At 45.9% G+C, this 20,774-nt stretch overlaps 1 protein-coding gene across 2 annotated transcripts in view; it reads right to left on the bottom strand.

Moving 5' to 3' along the window:
• The window catches only part of CAPSL (calcyphosine like), a 31,485-nt gene extending 11,283 nt beyond the window's left edge, over positions 1–20,202 (bottom strand). For both annotated transcript variants that reach the window (XM_043887616.1, XM_043887615.1), the window contains exons 1-4: positions 20,130–20,202; positions 7,039–7,175; positions 3,514–3,691; positions 3,020–3,229 (exon numbers count right to left, since the gene is read on the bottom strand). In XM_043887616.1, the coding sequence (XP_043743551.1) occupies positions 3,020–3,229; positions 3,514–3,691; positions 7,039–7,175 (525 nt within the window). In that variant the 5' untranslated portion in view covers positions 20,130–20,202. The remainder of the gene's footprint in view (positions 1–3,019; positions 3,230–3,513; positions 3,692–7,038; positions 7,176–20,129) is intronic.
• Between the last annotated feature and the right edge of the window lie 572 nt (positions 20,203–20,774).

Genomic DNA, 20,774 nt, shown 5'->3' with positions numbered 1-20,774 from the left:
GCATGTGTGCATGCTAAGTCACTTCAATCCTGTCCAATTCTGTGACTCTATGACTGTAGCTCGCCAGGCTCCTCTCTCCATGGGATTCTCCAGGCAAGAATACTGGAGTGAGTGGGCTGCCGTTTCCTCCTCCAGGGTATGCATAGTAGATTTAGTCATTAAATCAGGTACTTCTGAATCTTTGAGAGGCAAAGATCTCGAATACCAATGTGAATAAGAGTCATTTGGGACACTTGTTAAAACTGTAAATCCTTGTACTCCACCTCCCGCCCCGCCCCTCTTTAAAAACAATCAGATTTCGCAGTTCTTCAGGGCCAGGGCCGCTAGCAACCTGAATGAATAATCCATTCCCTGGATGATGAGCACCCAGAGAGCTGGGGGTTTATGCAGAGTTTGTGAAATTCAGGTGACATCAAATGCTATAACCGCTAAAAACCCCAATAACCCTTACTTTGAGTATTTGAGGACCTACTGTGGCTTGTGAAGATAAATGTCAGAAGAAACGGGGTGGGAACTTGAAATCAGCTGAATCACAACAACTGGCTATTCTGACTTGGGTTAGAGAAAAGGGCAGCTGAGGTTTCCCCTGGCAAAGGGGAGGAACCACCTGCAGAGGGGGGGTAGATACAGCCTGGGACCCCACGTCAAGATGGGCTAATTTGGGGAAATGACAGTTGACTATTTTTCCACTGCCATCTCAGAGATCAAAGGCCAGCCTCAGGGGAAGAAAACACGGTTCTGCTGTTTCTGTCCCCACGCATTTGACTGCCCAACAGAATCTAGGCTCCTTTTTTAAATCTACTTCTGCAATCACTTCAGGTTAAAATGGAGGGTATTTCTCTGCCCCGGCAGGAAAATGTCAGCAGAAACTACAGAAAGATCTTCCTCCCCTTGGTCATAGGGCTCACCATGAAGTTTCACAGAAAAAAAATGCGGGGGTGGGGGGGAGGGAGGGGGAGAAATTCCCTTTAGGACAGGAAGGCTTGTTTCCTCTCCCTATCTCCAGCATCTCTGCTTCCAGCCTAATGCCACACTAAGCCTTCCTGTGTGGCAGAGGTCAGGAGTCACTGTCCCCAGGGTCCTGCTGCCCCAGCCACACAGGGAACTCCCTTCCCCATCACCTTAAACCTTCAGGGCATCTCAGAGCAGAACTGATCCCGGGTCAAAAATCCCTTTTCTGGATGTTGATAAAAGACAGACGACATTCTATCTTGGACTTCCCTGGTGGCTCAGATGGTAAAGAAAGAAAGAAAGATTAGTCACTTAATCATGTCCAACTGTTTGCGACCCCATGGACTGTAGCCTGCAAGGCTCCTCTTTCCATGGGATTCTTCAGGCAAGAACAGACTTTTGGACTCTGTGGGAGAAGGCGAGGGTGGGATGTTTCGAGAGAACAGCATCAAAACATGTATATTATCTAGGGTGAAACAGATCACCAGCCCAGGTTAGATGCATGAGACAAGTGCTCGGGTCTGGTGCACTGGGAAGACCCAGAGGGATCAGGTAGAGAGGGAGGTGGGAGGGGGGATCGGGATGGGGAATACATGTAAATCCATGGCTGATTCATGTCAATGTATGACAAAACCCACTACAATATTGTAAAGTAATTAGCCTTCAACTAATAAAAATAAATGAAAAAAAAAAAAAGAATATTGGAGTGGGTTGCCATTCCCTACTCCAGCAGATAGCAAAGACTATGCCTGTAACGCAGGAAATCTGGATTCCATTCCTGGGTTGGGAAGATCCCCTGGAGAAGTGAATGGCACTGACTCCAATATTCTTGCCTGGAGAATCCAAAGGACAAAGGAGCCTAGTGGGTTACAGTCCATGGATTCGCAAAGAGTCAGACATGATGGGTGACTACCACTTTCACTTTTCTTTCATTCTGTCAGGGGAGTGTGTAATTTCCTCGGTTCTGTCTCGTCATAACAAAAATTTGAAGCAATGGATGTTAAAGCCCTCGGTGCATCACAGCTCTTGGACAGTGTTACAGCTCCGTGTTACAGCTCAGTTTTATTTAGAAAATAAAGAAAAATATATCCTCGAGGTGTGAGGGCATGCCAACCCAAAAGATGCGAAGAGAAGAGAGAGAGAGAGAGAGAGCACACACGCATGCGTGCGCACAGGAGAGAGAGACCCCCGGCCCTTTGGCTCCTCTTTCTATATGTTTTTTTCCTCCCCTTGGGCCTGCCCTATGTAAATTGGGTTAGCCAGGAGTGCTGTTTATTCTACCTGAGGTCCTCACTCCAGTCCTCTGGTCTTCCTTTGTTCTATTTTCGTGGGCTTTTCCCTTTCTTGTCTTTTAGCCACTGCCATTCTGGACTCCTTTTTCCTATTCTAGCTACCTAACAGTTCCATCTCAGTTTAAATACAGTTATGGAAACAGTATTCCTTATCCTATCAAGCAACACATTTTGTCACTTGAAGACACGAGTTATTGGAAATGGGTGGTTGCTTTTGTCTTTAAGTTGACTGGAGTTTAGAAATGGATGTTCATCTCAAAGCCCACCAAAGATTAAATCAGAGTGAATTGTTATCTGGCATTCCCTTAATGAATGTTTCCCTGAAATGACATTTTCATGTAGCGAAGTGTGATGACAAACGATGCTCAGGAGGATGTGTGAAAAGGCAGGCAGCATCCCGAGATGCCCTGTGAACCATGTTCCCCAAAATTGAATTATGGTCTCGTTTCAAAGTTAAATATGTATTATCATCAAGTTCGTTGAAACTAGGCTATCTGTGTATGGTAAATATGGCAACCAAGAAACAGAACATTTAACCAGAATGCCACAGTCTTCAGATGATGGGTATTTAGCTGTATGTGGCTCCCCTACAAATATATGTGCATACACACACAAACACACACACACACTTTTATTACTTTTGTTCTAAGCTTTCTAGATAGTCACCAAGGAAACATTTTACTTCTATTTATAAAATAATATTTTTAAGACTTGGGACCCATTTCCTATTTATAATTACAGAAAGAAATTTCACTAGATTAAGTTCTTTCACTCACCACTCCATCTTTGTCATACGGTGAGTCAAAGTTATCCAGAAATTTCTGGAACACTTGCTCCTCCGTCCATTCACCATTCTGATACTTTGGATGGTGTTTTGCATTGTACACCTCTCGAAGGTCTTCAATTGTTATCACACCATCTCCAGTCTTGTCTAGCTTTCTAAAAGCTTGCATTATCACCTCTTTTCTGGCCCTGGACATTGGAGGCTAGAAACATAGGGGAAAAAGCCACAAATATAAGTCGATGAGCTTTCCTTGTATCATCTGCAATGAAATATCTGATTCCTCTCAATGATGGGCAATTGCAATTGTATGTGTGCCTTTAAATGATGTGCATTATGACTGCTCCAGAAAATCCCTAAGCCTGTATTGTCTCCTGCCCATCTCCTCCATGGTGTGCTATCAGCTTCCGAAAACCAAGTCTCACAACAGCCAGTCCAAACCACGTTAGGCCAAACCCAGTGAATACAGTGATTCGTGGGACCACTTACTCTTAATGTGAGAAGAAATTCATTGAAGTCTATTGTTCCATTTCCATCTTTATCGAACCTCCGGAAAAGCTCTTCTGCTTCCTCCTTTTCCATGACCACAGCATAATCATTTAACCCTTTTACAAATTCTTTGAAATCAAGGGTCCGGTTGTTATTGTCATCCATAATTCGAAACACTCTGAAGACAATATACACATACAAAATGGAAGAAAAAACACAATGAACAAGATATAAGAATAAAAATTCAAAGAGCAAGCCACTCTCAAGGTTTTTTGAAGTAAAGACAAAAGTCTTAGGTTCTTCTCTGGTGAGCTTCTTCCCAGCCCCTCAGAAAAGAAAATAAACATTTAAAAATATACTGTGTGCTCTAATTATATGACATTCTGAAAATGCCAGAACTGTAAAGGTGGTTAAAAAAAAAAAAAAGATGCAGGGAAGGGGGGAGAGATTGGGGAAGCCCAGAGATTCTGGGCAGTGATATTTCTCTGCATGACACTAGAGTGGAAGATACACGACGTGCATTTGCTAAAGCCCATAGAACCTCACAGCACAAAGAGTGAGCCTTAATGTGTACATTTAAAAAAATTGTTTAGCACATCAGGGAATCCCAGGAAGGAATACAGATTGTGCTGCGAGAATTCAACTGTTTTATAAAAGTTTGAGACCATCTCACTGAAGGGGGATGGAAAGATGAAAGTGCTGACTTAAGTAACTCTGGAAATGAGTAGAGTTCATAAGACTAAAGACAAAATGAGCTGCACATAACCTCTGTACTCCAGTTGGTAAAGATATTTCTCATGGAGATACAAGTTGACAATTTCCTTGTTGCTATATGGGTGCCCTGGATCCGAACAATTAAAGGGACGATGGGAGCTAAGCTTCTCACTGTTGGAGTCGGGATTTATAGATAAGCTAGGACAGGAGGCTAGAATGATCTGATCAATAAGGATTGAGTTGGAGACATCAGTAGGAACTCACATTTATCTTAATATAAACATAGATGAATACATATAAAATATTTACAGATATGTATATATAGAGAGGGGTTAGCCTGTACATCTGTATCTCCTTGTTCTGTCAGCCAAGAGAATCTAGAAGTAATACCTCCGTAAGAACAAGAACATGTAGAGTCTAGATCTTGGTTTATAATACAATTCTCCAATAAAAGGAAATAAGCTTCTTGGAGAAATGTCTGATTCTAGAACTGGGGCAGGAAAATTTGCAAGATAAGCTTGGAGTATCTTATACCAAAAAGTAAAGAAGTGCTCAAAGAAACTCTACATTGATGGAGATACATCAAATGGAAACAGAAGCCAACCAAAAGAGCTCCCAAAGCCAAAACTGAAACAATTTGAACAATAAAAAAGTGTTGGGTTATAACCCAAAGTATAAAATGCATATCCATGAGTTAATAATGGCTTAAATAAATGATTGGATAAGTAGATAAATGCGGGAGAAGAGATAAATTTCTCTTGCCGAATTTCAAATAAATTATGCTCATACTCTCTCCTGAAGGAGGAAACCATGCTCCCCAGGCCCTAAGTGGGGCTCTGCATAGACACTTCCCTTTGAAGAGTCCAATATGGAGAGGCAGAGGGGAAAGCAAGTTTACAGAGGAGAAACCAGGCACTGTCTCAGCCAGGAGACCAAGATCAACGCCAATGGTGATAAGCCATTCTGATAGTTGGAGAAGGAAATGGCAACCCACTCCAGTACTCTTGGCTGGGAAATCTCATGGACAGAGGAGCCTGGAGGGCTACATTCCATGGGGTCACAAAGAGTCAGACACAACTGAGTGACTAAACCACCATCACCCTCATGTTGATAGTATGCATGCATCCTTGATTTGATATGATGAGAATGTCACTTTTCTTCTGTGGACCCCAAAGAAACATAATCCCACTCTAACTATAAGAAAAAAAAAAAATGGGGAAAGGGGCAGCCAACCCTTGAGGAGAAATGTCGGGAAGGGCAAAACCAGTAAAGGGGAGGAGGCAGAGGGCACATTCATGCAGAAAGCCAAGGAGGAGACAATGTCTGTTCACAGTAGACTGGTTCACAGTGGAAGGGCTGATAGGGGCGTGGAGTGGAGGTGGCATAGACGGCAGCAGAGATTCAACTGAATGGGCCAGGAGTAGATGAGACAGTAGTAGTCATGAGGGGTCTACACTGAGAACAAGAATGTGACCCCAGCACAAAGGTGGAGGGTGGATTAATACAATGTTGAAGGGAAGTGGGCTGGTCTTCCCATTGGACCGTGACGGCCTGGCCACCAGGATCCATTTGCCCACATCCGGAGCATCTGACAGAGCTGGGCTTGGTCCGAGAGTGGGGGACTGTTGAAAGTGACATTCCAGTGCTCAGTAACCTGTGGGAAAGGAAACCTCTCAGCCACCAGATGGGAGGTTGGAGTTCCCCAGTGCTGGCACTCTGTCTGTCTCTAACACACAACTTCTCACACCAGGAGGATTCCCGTCCTTGTGACTCTTGGTGTCCTGAGTTCTCCATGAACCCTGGAGAAGCCTTGCTTGCCCATGAAAGCCCTGAGATAGCACGATGCTCCACCCATGGCAGGCAGCGGGTTTGGTCTTTGGAAATAGGTAATACTCAGGACCCACCCTTAGGAGGCTTACAATCTCTTTCCACTCAGGTTTCCCAGGCCTGAGGACTAATCCCACGATCAGAGGGCCAGGAACAGGAGCTGTTCTCCTGTGAAACTGAGGGAATCCCTGGGTGGCAGGAGATTCCTGTGTCCCTGGAAGTGATGGAGACACAAAATCTGTAACTGCCTCTAAATCCCTATTACTCCCTCCCTATTCTAATTCACTACCCCCCCCCGTTGAGGGAACTTTCAAATTTTACTCATGCCAAACATCTGATCCTAAGCTCAGTGAATACTTTAATAGCACATCCATTGCTTTCTCTGGACATAGAGAGTCATTTCTCAGCCTCTCCTGAACCCTACAGAGAGCTTGAGGTCAGCAGAGGCAAACTGTTACATTTAGCATGGCTAAACAACAAGGTCCTACTGTAGACCAAAGGGAACTATATGCAAGTCTCCTGGGATAATTCAGCCCTTATTGTCACAGCTTTAGGGGCTGTCTCTCTCATTACGCTGCTTGTTGTTCAGTCGCTCAGCCATGTCTGACTCTTTGCAACCCCGTGGACTAGAGCATGCCAGGCTCCCTTGTCCTTCACTGTCTCCCAGAGTTTGCTCAGACTCATGTCCATTGAGTCAATGATGCCATCCAACCATCTCATCCTCTGTCACCCCCTTCTGGTGTCTCCAATACCTGGATGTGCTTCTCCCTTCACTTTGATTTGTCCCAGTAGCTGCACTTAAGAACCAAAAATTGTCACAAGGGACCTCAGAGATCAGTGCTTCCAAACTCTGCATTTTACAAAGGCGGAGCTGAGACCCAGGAGGAAGTGACTTGCCCAAGGGCCCATGGCTGGTCTCAGCCTCACTTGGCCGCACTCTGCCTTTCTCCTTCATCTCCCTGCAGCCTACAGACCGGGTCCTACCTGCCAAGCCCTTTGATGCCCGCTGAGCCCCTGGCCAGGCACTGCAAGCGGAGCCTCTCGATGGGGTCAGTGGTCACGGTGAGCTTCTTCTTGGCCTGGATCGCCATCTCTCGGTCGTGGCGTGCGGTTCCTGCCATCTGAGAAGGAATACACACTGGTCAGTGGGGTCATGCCTCCCCGTGTGCCTCTGGCTCAGCAGGGTGACCACAGCCTCGCTGAGAAGGACACTCACAGCACACTCGCTCACCCACTTCCTGAGAACCATCTCAAACCTCCCAGAATTTCCAGATTTCAGCTGCAACAACCATGTCCTGGCACATTTATTACTGGCTTACCTAGTCCTGAGAACATCAGATCTCTGCAGCCTGGACAACAGTTTTAAATATACAGCCATCCCTGTTGATGATATACTTTCATCTCTCAGAAGCTCTCTTCCCATCACACAAAAATAAGTCATTTCTCCAAACAATTTTTGAGCCAGTCTTACCTGCTTTATTCTTTTATCTAGAAGTTTCCATATTCCCTTTGACTGCAGATTTAATATTCTCCTTTTTGGCCTAAAGATTAATTTTTGATGCTTCTGTCTTCATGGAGATTCTCAGTATTGGGCTTTGATGATTCCTACGAGTAATGAGTATGTTTTCCTGGGTTGACTGGGCTTCCCTGGTGGATCAGTGGTAAAGAACCTGCCTGCCAATGCAGGAGACATGGGTTCAATCCCTGGATAGGGAAGAACCCCTGGAGAAGGGAATGACAACCCACTCCAGTATTTTAACCTGGGAAATTCCCTCAACAGAGGAGCCTCTTGGGCTACAGTCCATGGGGTCACAAAGATTCAGACATGACTGAATGATTAAGTACACATGAATGCCTGGATTGACCAGTTAATGTCCATTAACACCTAAGTAGGTTGTCAGGACAGAGAAAGATAAATAGACTCTCTCTCCTGAAGAAGAGCTATATTTTTTTTCTACAGTTTGCCTTTTGTGTTTTAAACATTTTAAACATTTAAACAGGAGAGAGGGCGGCTGCAGGGAAGCCCTCCACTTTTCAAGGTCCACGAGCAACGTACAAACTGTGCTGACACTGCAGTCAGGCACTGAGATCCACACAATCACGGAAAAGCCATGGAGCTGGGAGCCCGGAGACCCAGGTTCTAGGCCTGACTGCAACCCAATCCTGGTGAGGCCTGAGCAAACCTCAGGGCCCCTGATTCTTCCTCCTCTGTTATGTGAAAAGATGAGATTAAAGAATCTTTAAATGCCAGCTCTGCTCCAAGAAACACGAATCTTCCTGTGAGCCCACTGACCCAGTTAATTGGGGAGATTCTAGAAATTTCTTTTTCAGGGTGAGCTGTGAATAAAAGGAACAAGAGAGCTTGATGGATATGCAAAAAATAAATAAATAAATAACACTCACAGTGCAGAAAATACTGGTGTTACAAGGGTACTGCCCTTGACTCAAAGGCTCCCCTCTGCCCCCAGGCCCCCAGGTTCTGGCACTTCCTCCTTTCATCAGCAATGATGACCCTCTTGCCCTCCAAGGCTGCTCCCTCCAATACAACCCAGAAGGTCTCCCCACAAAGTTCTCAACCTGAAGGTTTGTATGTAGGGGACACGCTGCATATGAAATATCCAGTAGAGGCAGATTCATGAACAGAACACAGATGGGTTGCTGCCAGGGCCTGGGAGGGGGCCGTGGGAGTGACTATTTCATGGGACAGGCTTTCCTTTGGCAGTGCTGGCATGTGATGCAGGTGATGGCTACACAACAGGGAGACTCAACCGTACATTTTTAAATGCCTGATTTTATCAGGTGTCGATTTCGCCTAATTGTTTTAAAACCCTATGAGCTAATTACTCCTATGATTCATGTTTCACAGATAAAGAAATTGATGAGCACAAAAATCAGGCGACTTGCCCAGCTCCCACCATTATCGTGGCTCACGGAAATTCACACACCATCAGGACTGCAGAACCCCGAAAGGTCATCCAGGGCCACCCCTTCCTCTGGCAACTTGGAAACTGGAGCTTGTTGGTTAAGGAAGCTGCCCCCAAATCCTGGCCAACAGTGAAACTGGGGGCTTCAGACCAAGCAGGGATCCACCACCTTTGTGAATACTACAAAAGCATTTCAAAGTACAATTTGATGGCCCCCAGGCAGAGGAGAGCAAGGTAGAGTCTGGGAAAACACCCTACCTGATCTGTCTTTGCAGATGTCCCTACTCAGTGACCCCACAAGCAGTTACCTCCAGAATCTAAGCTGATATAGCCAGGGAAAAAAAATGACATTCTCTCCTGCCATCCAGCCTACCATGGTACTTGAAATGCCCATGTTAACTACTGTTTTTAACAATTTAATGAACCAGTTCATCAACAAGTAGCTAATATTTATCCTGTGATAGTTTCAAAAAGTGGAAGTGTTAGTTGCTGAATCGATCCAACTCTTTGTGAACCCGTGGACTGGAGCTCACCAGGCTACTCTGTCCATGGGATTCTCCAGGCAAGAATATTGAAGTGGGTTGCCATTTCCTTCTCCAAAGGATCTTCCCCACCCAGGGATCAAACCCAGATCGCCTGCATTGCAGGCAGATTCTTCACTCTCTGAACCACCAGGGAGGCACCATTGGAGCAAATTACTCCAAGAAGCAAGCCCTTGACTGAATAGCTGAGAATCATGAACTTTTGAGTACTGAACTCCTCTAGTTAGCAAGGCAGGAAACAAAATTTGCTAAGAACTGAGGGCTTTGGAAGAAGGCAGGATGAGTCGAGTTTGGGTGAAGGCCACACTCAAGCTTCTGAAGTTTGCATGAAGGTACCAGGGCAGGAATCTGTTCCCAAACGTATGTCACCGGCATCACAGAACTGAACAGGCGTCCCTGACTCCAGACGACCCTCTCTCAGCCTGGAGGAGCCCACGTGGGGACAACAGCCGGGCCTGCTGGGCCAGCCAGGCCTGCGCCAAGCAAGAGGCTGCTCTCCGAAGTGCGTGGCTGCAGCGCCACCTTGTGTTGGCACCGCGTCTGCGCAGGTTGCCGGGTGAGACGCCAGTTCGGTCCATTCCCTCAACAAACATCTAGTAAGCGCTGGGCACTGAGCTAGCAGTCGGGGAGGAAGGGGGAAGACAGCTGAGCCAAGGAAACTCAGGAAATGCGGCCAAGCAGCCTTGGAGTGGGGCTTTCTCAGGATTTTTCAGAGGAGGTGAGGGTTGTCTACTTCCCAAGTGCCAAGGCCAGAGTGAGTAAAAAAAAAAAAAAGAAGAAGAAAGAAAAGAAAGAAACGATTATAACTAGAGAAACAAAAGTATTTAAGTCTGATTGAAGACTAGGTGTGTGTAGCGGCGGGAGTGAGAGAGAGCCATGGAAATTGGGCGGGGATTTGGGAAGGGGAAATTGGGAGAAAGATAGAACTGGGCAGGTGGGCAGGCATCAGATCCCCTAGAGCCTCGGACACCGTGGTAGTGCGTCTGGAGTCTGTCCTGAGAGCGACAGGAGGCCACAAAGGGTTTCAAGCGAGGGAGCGGCCGTCTGTATGGAAGGCCCTTCTGGATAAAGTGTGGGGAACGGACAGGAAGGTGGGACAGGCTGACTGCGGGAGGTGAAGCCAGGCTGGCAACAGCCAGATGACAGCTCATGCTGCCAGGAAGGCGACGTTGGCGGTGGGAGCAGAGAAGATAGAGATCCATCCGAGATGGAGAAGAGGGGCCCACCGGCTGCGGAGGGAGAGGCTCCCAGGCCCCACCCAGAGCTCTGTCTTGTAGCTTCGCATCCCAAGCCCCATGGGGGCGGGCCTGGATCTTTGGGGCACAGAATGAGTGGAAGCACCAGCAGCAAAGCCCAAGGGGACTGGCCATGGTCACCATATCTCCTGACATCGGACCGGGTTAAAGGCTCGTCATCCCACCGTCCTCAGATGCAGCTGCCTGCCGCTAGCTAAGTAAGCTCTCTGCCTGCATTCCGGAAACCGTTGTGGAATGGGTTACGGAAAGCTGAACGTGCATGGAGGTCTGTCTCTTCATAATTCTCAGCGAGGTTCATGGAATCTCTCTTGCTGAATTCAGAGAAAAACTTGAACAGAATCTTCGGGGAAGAGAGAAACGCTCAAGTCCCGGGTTGCTCTTTATTGGGTTGTCTTTGGTGCCATCTAGTGGCATTGTAACCTCCCTCCCTGTGCCCGCTCTTTCTCTCTTTCTCTTCCCCTCCCTCTTTCTTTCGCCTCCCCATCTCATGGAGGGTTGAGTGTACAGCTAACAACCAACAACACAGGTGGATCTAGTTACAACAATGTTGGAAGGCAATAATTGGGGGAAATTGAACCATCTCTACTGACTCCACAATCTATTCAATTAACTGGTCATTACTACGTGGGAGATGGAAGGAAAAAAAAAAAAAAAAAAAACAGTGGTTCCTCAGGACGTTTCCCCATAGAAACTATTTCTTTGGAATAAATATCAGATCCCCGTGTGCAAAGTAGCCTAGCAGGGGGCTAGCATGTCGCTGTTCTGAGACTGAAAGACTTAAAATTTGAAAAGTGTCGTGGTTTCTGCAGAAAAGACTGGGAAACCCCAGAAAAGGTACAATGACAGGTGTGTATCTGTGTTATTGACATTGTGAGGGTTCCCTTGTCTAATCCATCTGAGCTTTATTCAACTAAAGAGACCTTTAACATCTCTAGCTATGCGAGGGACTATGCTAATTCTGCAGGTGATGTTATAGAGCTGTGGTTCCAAAGAAACATGATCCTGCCTCCCAGGGGACATCTGACGATGTTTGGAGACATCATCGGTTGTCACAACAGGGGTGAGGGATGGTACTGGCATCTGGTGAGTAGAGGCCAGAGATGCTGCTCAGCGTGTGAGGAGAGCCCTTGACAACGAAGAATTCTCCAGTACAAATGTCAATCATGCTCAGGTGGAGAAGCCCCGCTGTAGAGAAAGACCTGGGACCAGCAGGGGTGCTGAGACCACCCCTGAAAACTAGACATGCCCACCCTCCACCCCAAACACAGCATCTCTAGGCGTGAGTGCTGGGAATCTGCATTTCATGTTTCCAGGTGGTCTTTACTAACACATACCTAAGTTTGAGAAGCTCAGCTATTTGAGACCAGGTCACTCTTTAGTGGCAGGAGCAAGACCTTGAGGGGAAAGCCTGGGGGCAAGGTTGTAACATAGCACAGTGGAAGATGCATGAAGCAAGGACAGGTATACTGACCATTATAATCAGGCCAGGGACCAAGCCCTTGCTCAAAACTGCACACATCAGCACGCTGCCTCCCCTGGAGGACCCTAGTGAATAGAGGTCCCCACCTGAGCATGTGCCACGAGACAGAGGCAGAGTCAGGTCTGCCACGGCCGCTATGTACAACAAACAGTTAGGGCAAGGTGCTGAGAAATTGCTTTGGGAATTCAGAGAAAGATCAGGAAATGCGATGAGTGAGAGGCAAGGCTTCGGAAAAGATTCCTTGGAGAACTGGAAGGATTTCCCGGTAGAGGAGGACAGCAAATGGCAGTGCAGAGCAAAGGAGGACACTCATGGGTCCTAAAGAGGACCCCTCTTTCTCACCATGGGGTCCTTCCTGGAGTTTTCAGTGCTAGGGTATTGATACTAAAGGTTCCATGTAATTTCCTTCTGGTCAAGATGAACAATTTTTCTTAGTCTCTTCCTTTCGGAGTGGCTTCCCTGATGGCTCAGACAATAAAGAATCCACCTCCAATGCAGAAAACGTGGGTTTGAACCCTGGGTTGGGAAGATCCCCTGGAGAAGGGCATGATAACCCACTCCAGTATTCTTGCCTAGAGAATCTTAGGGATGGAGAAGCTAGGCAGGCTACAGTCCATAAGGTCACAAAGAATCAGACACAACTGAAGCGACGTAGCATGCATGCACATTTCTGGTTCACAAAATAAAGAGATAGGTACAAAGAGATTGAGTCAGTTCAGACGTAAGTAGCAGAACCAAAGTTCTGAATGGGGTTGTCTACACCTGCCACTTCCCCAGGGGGCTTTTGTAAATTACCCACAACATTTCAGAAAATATTCCTTTTTTAAACAAGGAACCACTGTAGTCATCATAAATCATTCATATATGAAACTTGAGAAGAGTTTATTAGCAATATTGCAGCCAAAGCACACCTAGTGAGGACAATTGACCTTGGAAGTTCCTGGAGCCCTTTCGCCTGTCCCTTTTTCTGTGTGACAAGCTCTTGTTGAGGTCAAGGACAACCGCAGAGGTGATACACACAAAACAGAGCTTCCAAAGGAAGTAAGAGCATTCTGTAAAATTTAGTTTTAGTTGGAGGACAATGGCTTTACAGGAGCTTTCCTGGTAGCTCAGTCAGTAAAGAATCTGCCTGCAATGTGGGAGACCCAGGTTCGATTCCTGGATGGGAAAGATCCTCTGGAGAAGGAAATGGCAACCCACTCAAGTATTCTTGCCTGGAGAAGTCCATGGACAGAGGAGCCTGGTGGGCTACGGTCTACGGGTTCGCAAAGAGTTGGACACGACTGAGCAACTAACACACACACACACACAAGTGCTTTACAATTCTGTGTTGGTTTCTGCCTTATAGCCACATGAATCAGCCATAAGTACTGCCCTGCTCACACAAATGACACTGTACACTTCGAAGTATTGGGGAAATCTTAATTCTATTTGACTTCAGGTTTTGAAAATATGTAGGAGCACTGGAGGGAAAACAGGATCCTGGGTGGCAATGGAATCATGGCTGGAAGTGTACAAGAACATCGTGAATGGTGGGAACGTTCACGGACATTAGTGTCCTGTGGAGGCAGCCGTGGCCTTTCTGTACCCACAGTGATCATTCCTGTAATACTGTCTTTCAAATGCCAGTTTGTTTGTTTCTGGAACATAGAAAACTGCTTCTACGCACCTTGATTTTTTTTTTTTAATATACAAAACTGAGACCAGAATAAAGAGCAAAAATTTGTAAGGAAAATTCAGTAGGGTAAAGTCTGTTGAATGTATTAATTAAAGAGATGAAAGCAAAAGCTGATACCAGAAACTAAACACTCTGATCTTTGCACCTGCGCACCCATCACAACCCCGAGTTACCAGGCGAGGCAAGTCCCTTGGGACCAAGAGCTCCTCCATGCAGAGACATCAGATTTTCCTCAATCTCTTATTCCAATATCAATATCCTAAATCTCCTCAGCCTCTGGATTATCTGGCTTATCTTTCACTGAAAGTGAAAGTGTTAGTTACTCAGTTGTGTCTGACTCTGCGACCCCAAGGACTGTAACCCGCCAGGTCTCTCTGTCCATGGGAATCTCCAGGCAAGAATATTGGAATGGGTTAACATGCCCTCTTCCAGAGGATCTTCCAAACCCAGGGATCGAACCTGGGTCTCCTGCACTGCAGGCAGATTCTTTACCATCTGAGTCACCAAGGACGCTGAGCTCAATATTCTGTTTGCCCAGCTCCGCCCCTGCCCCATTCTCCTTCCACATCTGTGCTACAGGAGGTTGACTTCTATGAACTGCATTAACCAGATTTCTTTGCTTTTGGGCTTCAGGTGAATTCAGCTCATGGGAGACACCAGCAGGAGATCAGAGGGCAAGCGGAGAAAGTGTTAGTGGCTCAGTCATGTCCCACTCTTTTCGACCCCATGGACTGTAGCCCACCAGGCTCCTCTGAGCAAGGGATTCACCAGGCAAGAATACTGAAGTGAATTGCCATTCCCTTTCCCAGGGGATCTTCCCAACCCAGGGATCTAAGCTGGGTCTGCTGCATTGCAGGCAGATTCTTTACCGTCTGAGCCACCAGAAAAGCCCCAAGAGGAGAAAGAGTGGAGTTTCTTTTGTCCCCAGTTTCCTCTCTGCCAAACCACAGTCGTCAGTGACTGCCGTCTGCCGCCAGAGGCAGCTCTCCCTTCCAGCAACACTCATTGAGATCAGGTGACTGCTGGGTTCAAGGATAATTTGCCTTCCTCACTGGCAGCCTCAGGGCGTTTCCTCATCCCTTATCTACTTCATGGAGCCCCATCCACATCTTTGTATTTAAATTGTTCTTTATTAAAGTTTTTTTAAAGGGCCATCTATTTCCTGCCGAGAGGCTGACTGGTACCATAATTTGTATAAGAACCTCTGCTCCAGCAGTCTTCTCAGATGAAGATACTTCTCACCCCAAAAGTTAAATACTAAGGAATCTCACAGACTCTAAGATGCACCCCATAAATAAGGCAGAGCACTGAAGAATTGATGCCTTCAAACTGTGATGCTAAAGAAGAGTCCTAAGAGTCCCTTGGTCAGCAAGGAGATCAAACCAGTCAATCTTAAAGGAAATCAACCCTGAATACTCATAGTGAAGGAGGAAACAGAACAGGCTCCATCCTGAAAGCAGGACTCCATCCTGGGCCGGACTGTGAACTTTGAGCTATATGCCCAGTATCTATGGAAACGACATACCAACTGGAAAACCAGTCCTCCCGATGGAAGAGCCCCAGGGCTGATACCTAGACTCTCGGTAGCCTAAAAGAATACCCTAATTGTGTAACCAAATAGAATAATAAATTCTATAGTATTTATTGGGGTATGACCACAGACCTGTTGATAATTGTCCACTGTTAACTACCTAGGCCTAAGGCATATGAATCATGGGTTAACTTTGATTGTGTCTTTCTTTTCCTTTGTTCAGACTAGTTTCAGGGAATTTGGGGAGGTGGGTTTGGACACGTACACTTAAGGTATATAAGGTTTTCACAAAAACTGGTCGGGGTCCTTGGCTAAGAAAAGACTCTGCCTTGGGCCCGCCGGTGTAATAAACTGCACTCCACTATCTGCATTGTCCTTCTGAGGGAGTTTGTTTCCTGGAATGCGTGGCTACAAAAATAGGAAGGACTGATGCTGAAGCTGAAGCTCCAGTATTTTGGTCACCTGATGCCAAGAGCTGACTCATTGGAAAAGTCCCTGATGCTAGGAAAGATTGAAGGCAGAAGAAGAGGGTGTCAGAGGATGAGATGGTTGGATGGCACCGCTGATGCAATGGACATGAACTTAGGCAAACTCTGGGAGATGGTGAGGGACAGGGTGTGCTACAGTCCATGGGGTCACAAAGAGTCAGACGTGACTGAGATACTGCACAACAGCCACAAGATGCACCCCGCCACCTCCACACCGTGATCCATCTTCACATCCATCTCTGAAGCACAGCTCAGCTGGACTTCCCCCCTTGGTCTCTCTTCAACTCTGTCCTTTCCTAAATCACTGAGACTCCAGATCCTGCCTCAGAGAGCCCCTCTCCACCCCAAGTGCCCCTGTCCATCGGCAAAACCTCAGAGCTTATGGAGACAACCCACCCAACATGCAGTCATGAGGATCCTGTAGATCCCTGGTTTCTACTGACTTCATCTGCTCACTCTTTATACATGGCTTTCCAAGATTCTCTCTTGCATTCTGTTATGTCAAGACTAGTCTCATCTTGAAGTAAAAAATTCAACATTCACTTTCCACCTTTCAGCTTCATTCTTCCAACCCTAGGTGCTTGTGACCTTACAAGGCCTTTATGTGGAGCCATATACCAAGGTCATAGGGCAACAAATCCAGAATGAACCAAGCACCAGAGCAACCACTGTCATGAACCATCCTGTATGTTATGAGCCATCCTATCCCTAACACTTGGCATCACCATATTAGGCAAGGTGGGGACAAAAAGACCCCTGACCAATGGCCTAACACCACCATCCCCAAAGGAATTTTCTTTGTCCTGAAGGTATAAAAATTGGCTGCAAGCCCACAGAAGTGTTGGCTCTCCCTTGAGCCAGCCTGTTGTTCTAGAAGTGTCTCCCACTCTAGTAAACTCTATTCTCTCATTTTGTCTCATGTCTAGAAATTCTTTTCCAGCCCACACTCAGGCTGCCACAACACTCTATAGGCTCCTAACACTGCATTTTCACCGCAGCCATTACTACCTACCTTGTTTTCTTTTCTGGACCCATTCTTTCCCTCTCCATTCTAGACATCCTAGTTCATCATTCAGACCATTTTATTTCTTTGGAGACTTTTTTCTCAGCCCTCACTTGTCAGTCTCCCACAGCCCCTCATGAATGCCTGCCTAACTTGGCTCATTGTGTCTCTATGTCCTCTCTTTAAAGGCCGGATGCAAACTGCACCTGAACAAACCCGTATACCAGGGTGAACAGGTACCTTCTGAAACACGCAACTCTACTCTTAGATGACACTGGTGGGGTCTTCTTCCAATCTTTCCAGAGGCTGATTTAAATCTTTGCCACTCACCTTCACACCTTGTCTTGAAATTCATAGTAAAAACGGAGCCACCAGATATGAACTCACTCACACGACTCTTCTCTGAGTCTGTGAAGATATTTGTCTTCTCCTCTTCACATTGACTATCTCCTCTTCATCCTCACTCCCCCAGAGGGTGTGCTGAATTACCTCCCATCAAAGGAGAATCTCTCCACCTACAGCATGGATCCCAGCCTCTCCTGGACCCTCAGCGATCAGCTATGCCCTCTCCTCCTACTCCTTGCCTTTCTGGGTTGAATATTTAGCTCGTTTTCCAGCTTTCTTGTTTTTCATTTACATTGATTTAAAGCTCTCCCTAGCCCTTGAAGGGCTTCCCAGGTGGTGGGTGCAGTGGTAAAGAATCTGCCTGTCAATTCAGGAGATGCAGGTTGGATCCCTGGGTCAGGGAAGATTCCCTGGAGAAGGAAGTGGCATCCCACTCCAGTATTCTTGCCTGGAGAATCCCGTAGACAGAGGAGATTGGTGGGCTACAGTCCATGGGGTCGCAAAAGAGTTGGACACAACTGAACACATGCGGCCTACCTTACACCCAACAGTTTATATCTCTCACTCCCCCATCCTCATATTCCCCCTCCCTCTCAATATCTGTAACCAACTCCTCCCTTTCATTCATGAATCTGCAGTGGTCCCTCAGCCCTAGACTCCCTCCAGCTCTCACCCTTCAAAGCCAAACTACTTGGAAGAGACTCTGTTTTTAACTTTCTCATGCCCCGTCCCTACTTCGGTCCACTGCAGTCTGGCCTTCACTCCGTCACTCCAGAGAACACACACTCAGGAAGTCATTACCAGCCTGACTGCCAACTTCAACAGTCACCTTATTTCACTCCGCCCAGCAAGACATTTTTCAATCCTTCTTGAAACTCTTTTCTGTCAATGTCTATGAATCTAACTTCCTATCTCCTTCCTCTCAGGTCTGATCTCTTTGGTGTCTCCCTTGTCTTCTGCCTGCCTTTTTAAATGCTGCTATTTTCCAGGATTCAATGATTTATCCTCTTCTCACTCTGATATACCCTGCAGCAATCTCAGCCTCATCCACTGTTTATTACAACTCATCCCATATCTTTATTCCAACTTGTTCATTCTCCTCAGCTCCAGAGCCAGATCTCAAATTTCCACACACAACGTGCACTTTAATAACCTACAAACATTTCGAGTTTAATGTACCAGAACCAAACTCATTATCTTTGCCTCCTTTTTATTCCTTGCCTCAGGAAATGGCAACACCATTTTCCAGGTCATTAACTGAACATCATCCTAGACTCCTTTTCACCCTCTGCCTTGAATTAGCAGCCAATTCCTGTAAAATATCACCATTTTGACACCTCCTGAATCTGTTCCTTCCCCTGCCTCCATTGCCATGGATACCAATTTAGCCCAGGACCTGGTCCTCTCCTATTTCCATTATGGAAATTTCCCCTCAACCAGTTCCCAACTTTCAATCTTGTCCTTCCAATCTATCATTCAGATGACTGGCCAAGTGATCTTCATAACATGGAAATCCTAATTGCATACTCAAGTCTAAGATCCTTTGGTTGCTCCCCACTGTGTGCAGGCAAAGAGTAAACATCTTAGCATCTGATGTGTACATTGGCCCTGCCTATCTCTCCAGTCTTTTTTCTACTAATCTCCATCCCTTCACAATCTATTCTACATCCACACTCACTCATACTCCACAAACACATCATGGTGTTCTGGACCTCTGGGCCTTAGTACATGGACTCCCACTTTCAAGAACACCCTCCCTCCCTTGTTGGTCCAGGGAAATCCTACTTTTCCTTGTAGAACCACTATGGTGAAGCCTCATATAACCACTCTCTTCAGAGTAAAACAGCCTGCATCTTCCTTGGTATAATCTGTGCAAAGCCCATAGACATCCATATTGCACTACGACGTAATTCTTCTCTTTCAGGACTGCCTCTCCTACTAGGTCCTTAAAGGCACAGACCTGTCATCCTATTATCAACACTTACCAGAATACTACAGACTACTGCTGGAATTCATCATTACTATCATTAGATAATTACTATTTGAATCGAAATACAAATGAATATTCACAATTTAAATCTCACTACTTAAAATACACAATGACAAAATTAAAAAGATTTTTGCAGCTGTAAGGTTTTGAGGAAAAAAATAAGAGCTTTAAAAACAAGAGAGAATTCCATCTACTTATTATGGTTTAACTATGCCCCAGACTGGAGGCCAAGGGATTGGACACCTGGATAAATGGCATTACCATTTACTAAGGTTCTTTCCAACTTCATGACCAATCCAATCAACTCGCTAATATAATTTTTAACATGCTGTGTCAGTTTAATAAGAATTCTGATTCTTATCTGATTCTAAGTGGTCAGTTCTGCAGGCAAGGTGTCACAGAAGTAACACAACTTAGAATTTTAGACAAACCAAAGTCTAAACCAAAGCTCAGTCTTTTCATTGTTTTTAACTTGGAGATATTTAACCTTCCTGAAGCTCAGTTTTATCATTGGTCATACAGGCTCCTTACAGCAATTTACCCAAACACTTCACACTCAAGCACCCAGGACCTAGTGACTGCTCCGTGATGGTTGTTCCCTTCTCCTTTACTGAAGGAAATTGATTTTCTACATGTTTATCTGAGCACCTCTACACAAAGATGACAAAAACCTCTCCCAGTACCAAGCCATTTCCATGCTAGACAGACAGCCAAGAATGCTCATAAACATTCTGATTTTCCTTTTAGAAAGTAACATCTACTGTCTTCTTTCCTTTTTAGCTAAAGTGAAACAAAAGTGATCAATATAGTATTAATGGAAAAAAAAACTTTGATTTACCTTAAAAGCTAACCTGTTGCCACCAGTTGCTTTGAACTGAAACTGTGGACGCTCTCTCTTGCAACTGGGAAGACTGGTCCCCTCCCATACCCCTTGGCCCCTCCCTCTCATCTTCCATCCTCACCCCTCTTGATCCTCCCTCTTCCTGCCAATTGGATATCTTGGAATCACTGCTGCAAACTTACAGTCTCATTGGCTCAGCTCATTGTCAATCGTGATCCTGGCCCTGCCTTTTCTTGAGTTTACACTTCTGTTGCCTAGGAAATGCAGTGACTGTCAAAGCCTGAGCTGTTTACCCTAGGAGAGAAGCCAGCCGGAAGTTGACTGGCAATTATTTGGTTTCTAGAAGGGCATAAAACTTGCCTCCTAGGTTTTATAAGATAATGTTAAGCAAATTCTCTTCCTTCTTTAGGCAAATCTTTCCTGCCCTTCTGTTGTCTCCAGATGACTTGCTGCTAGAGTGTCTAATTATCAAGTGAGACTTAAAATTACAACACAAGGGAGCAGGCAGGTATAATTACAGGTGATTCAAAGTTCCCCCACCTTCTCACAGACACACAGAGAAGATGTCATTTCCCACTGTTTCCATCCCTGGTGTTTTGTTTTGTTTTTTTTCTTTCTCCTCTTTTTTTTACTTCTCATCTC

Source organism: Cervus elaphus, chromosome 25 (genome assembly GCF_910594005.1).
Source record: "Cervus elaphus chromosome 25, mCerEla1.1, whole genome shotgun sequence".
NCBI lineage: Eukaryota > Metazoa > Chordata > Mammalia > Artiodactyla > Cervidae > Cervus > Cervus elaphus.
The sequence above is the reverse complement of the archived record's forward strand: the minus strand, read 5'-3'. Positions and strand labels throughout refer to the sequence as shown.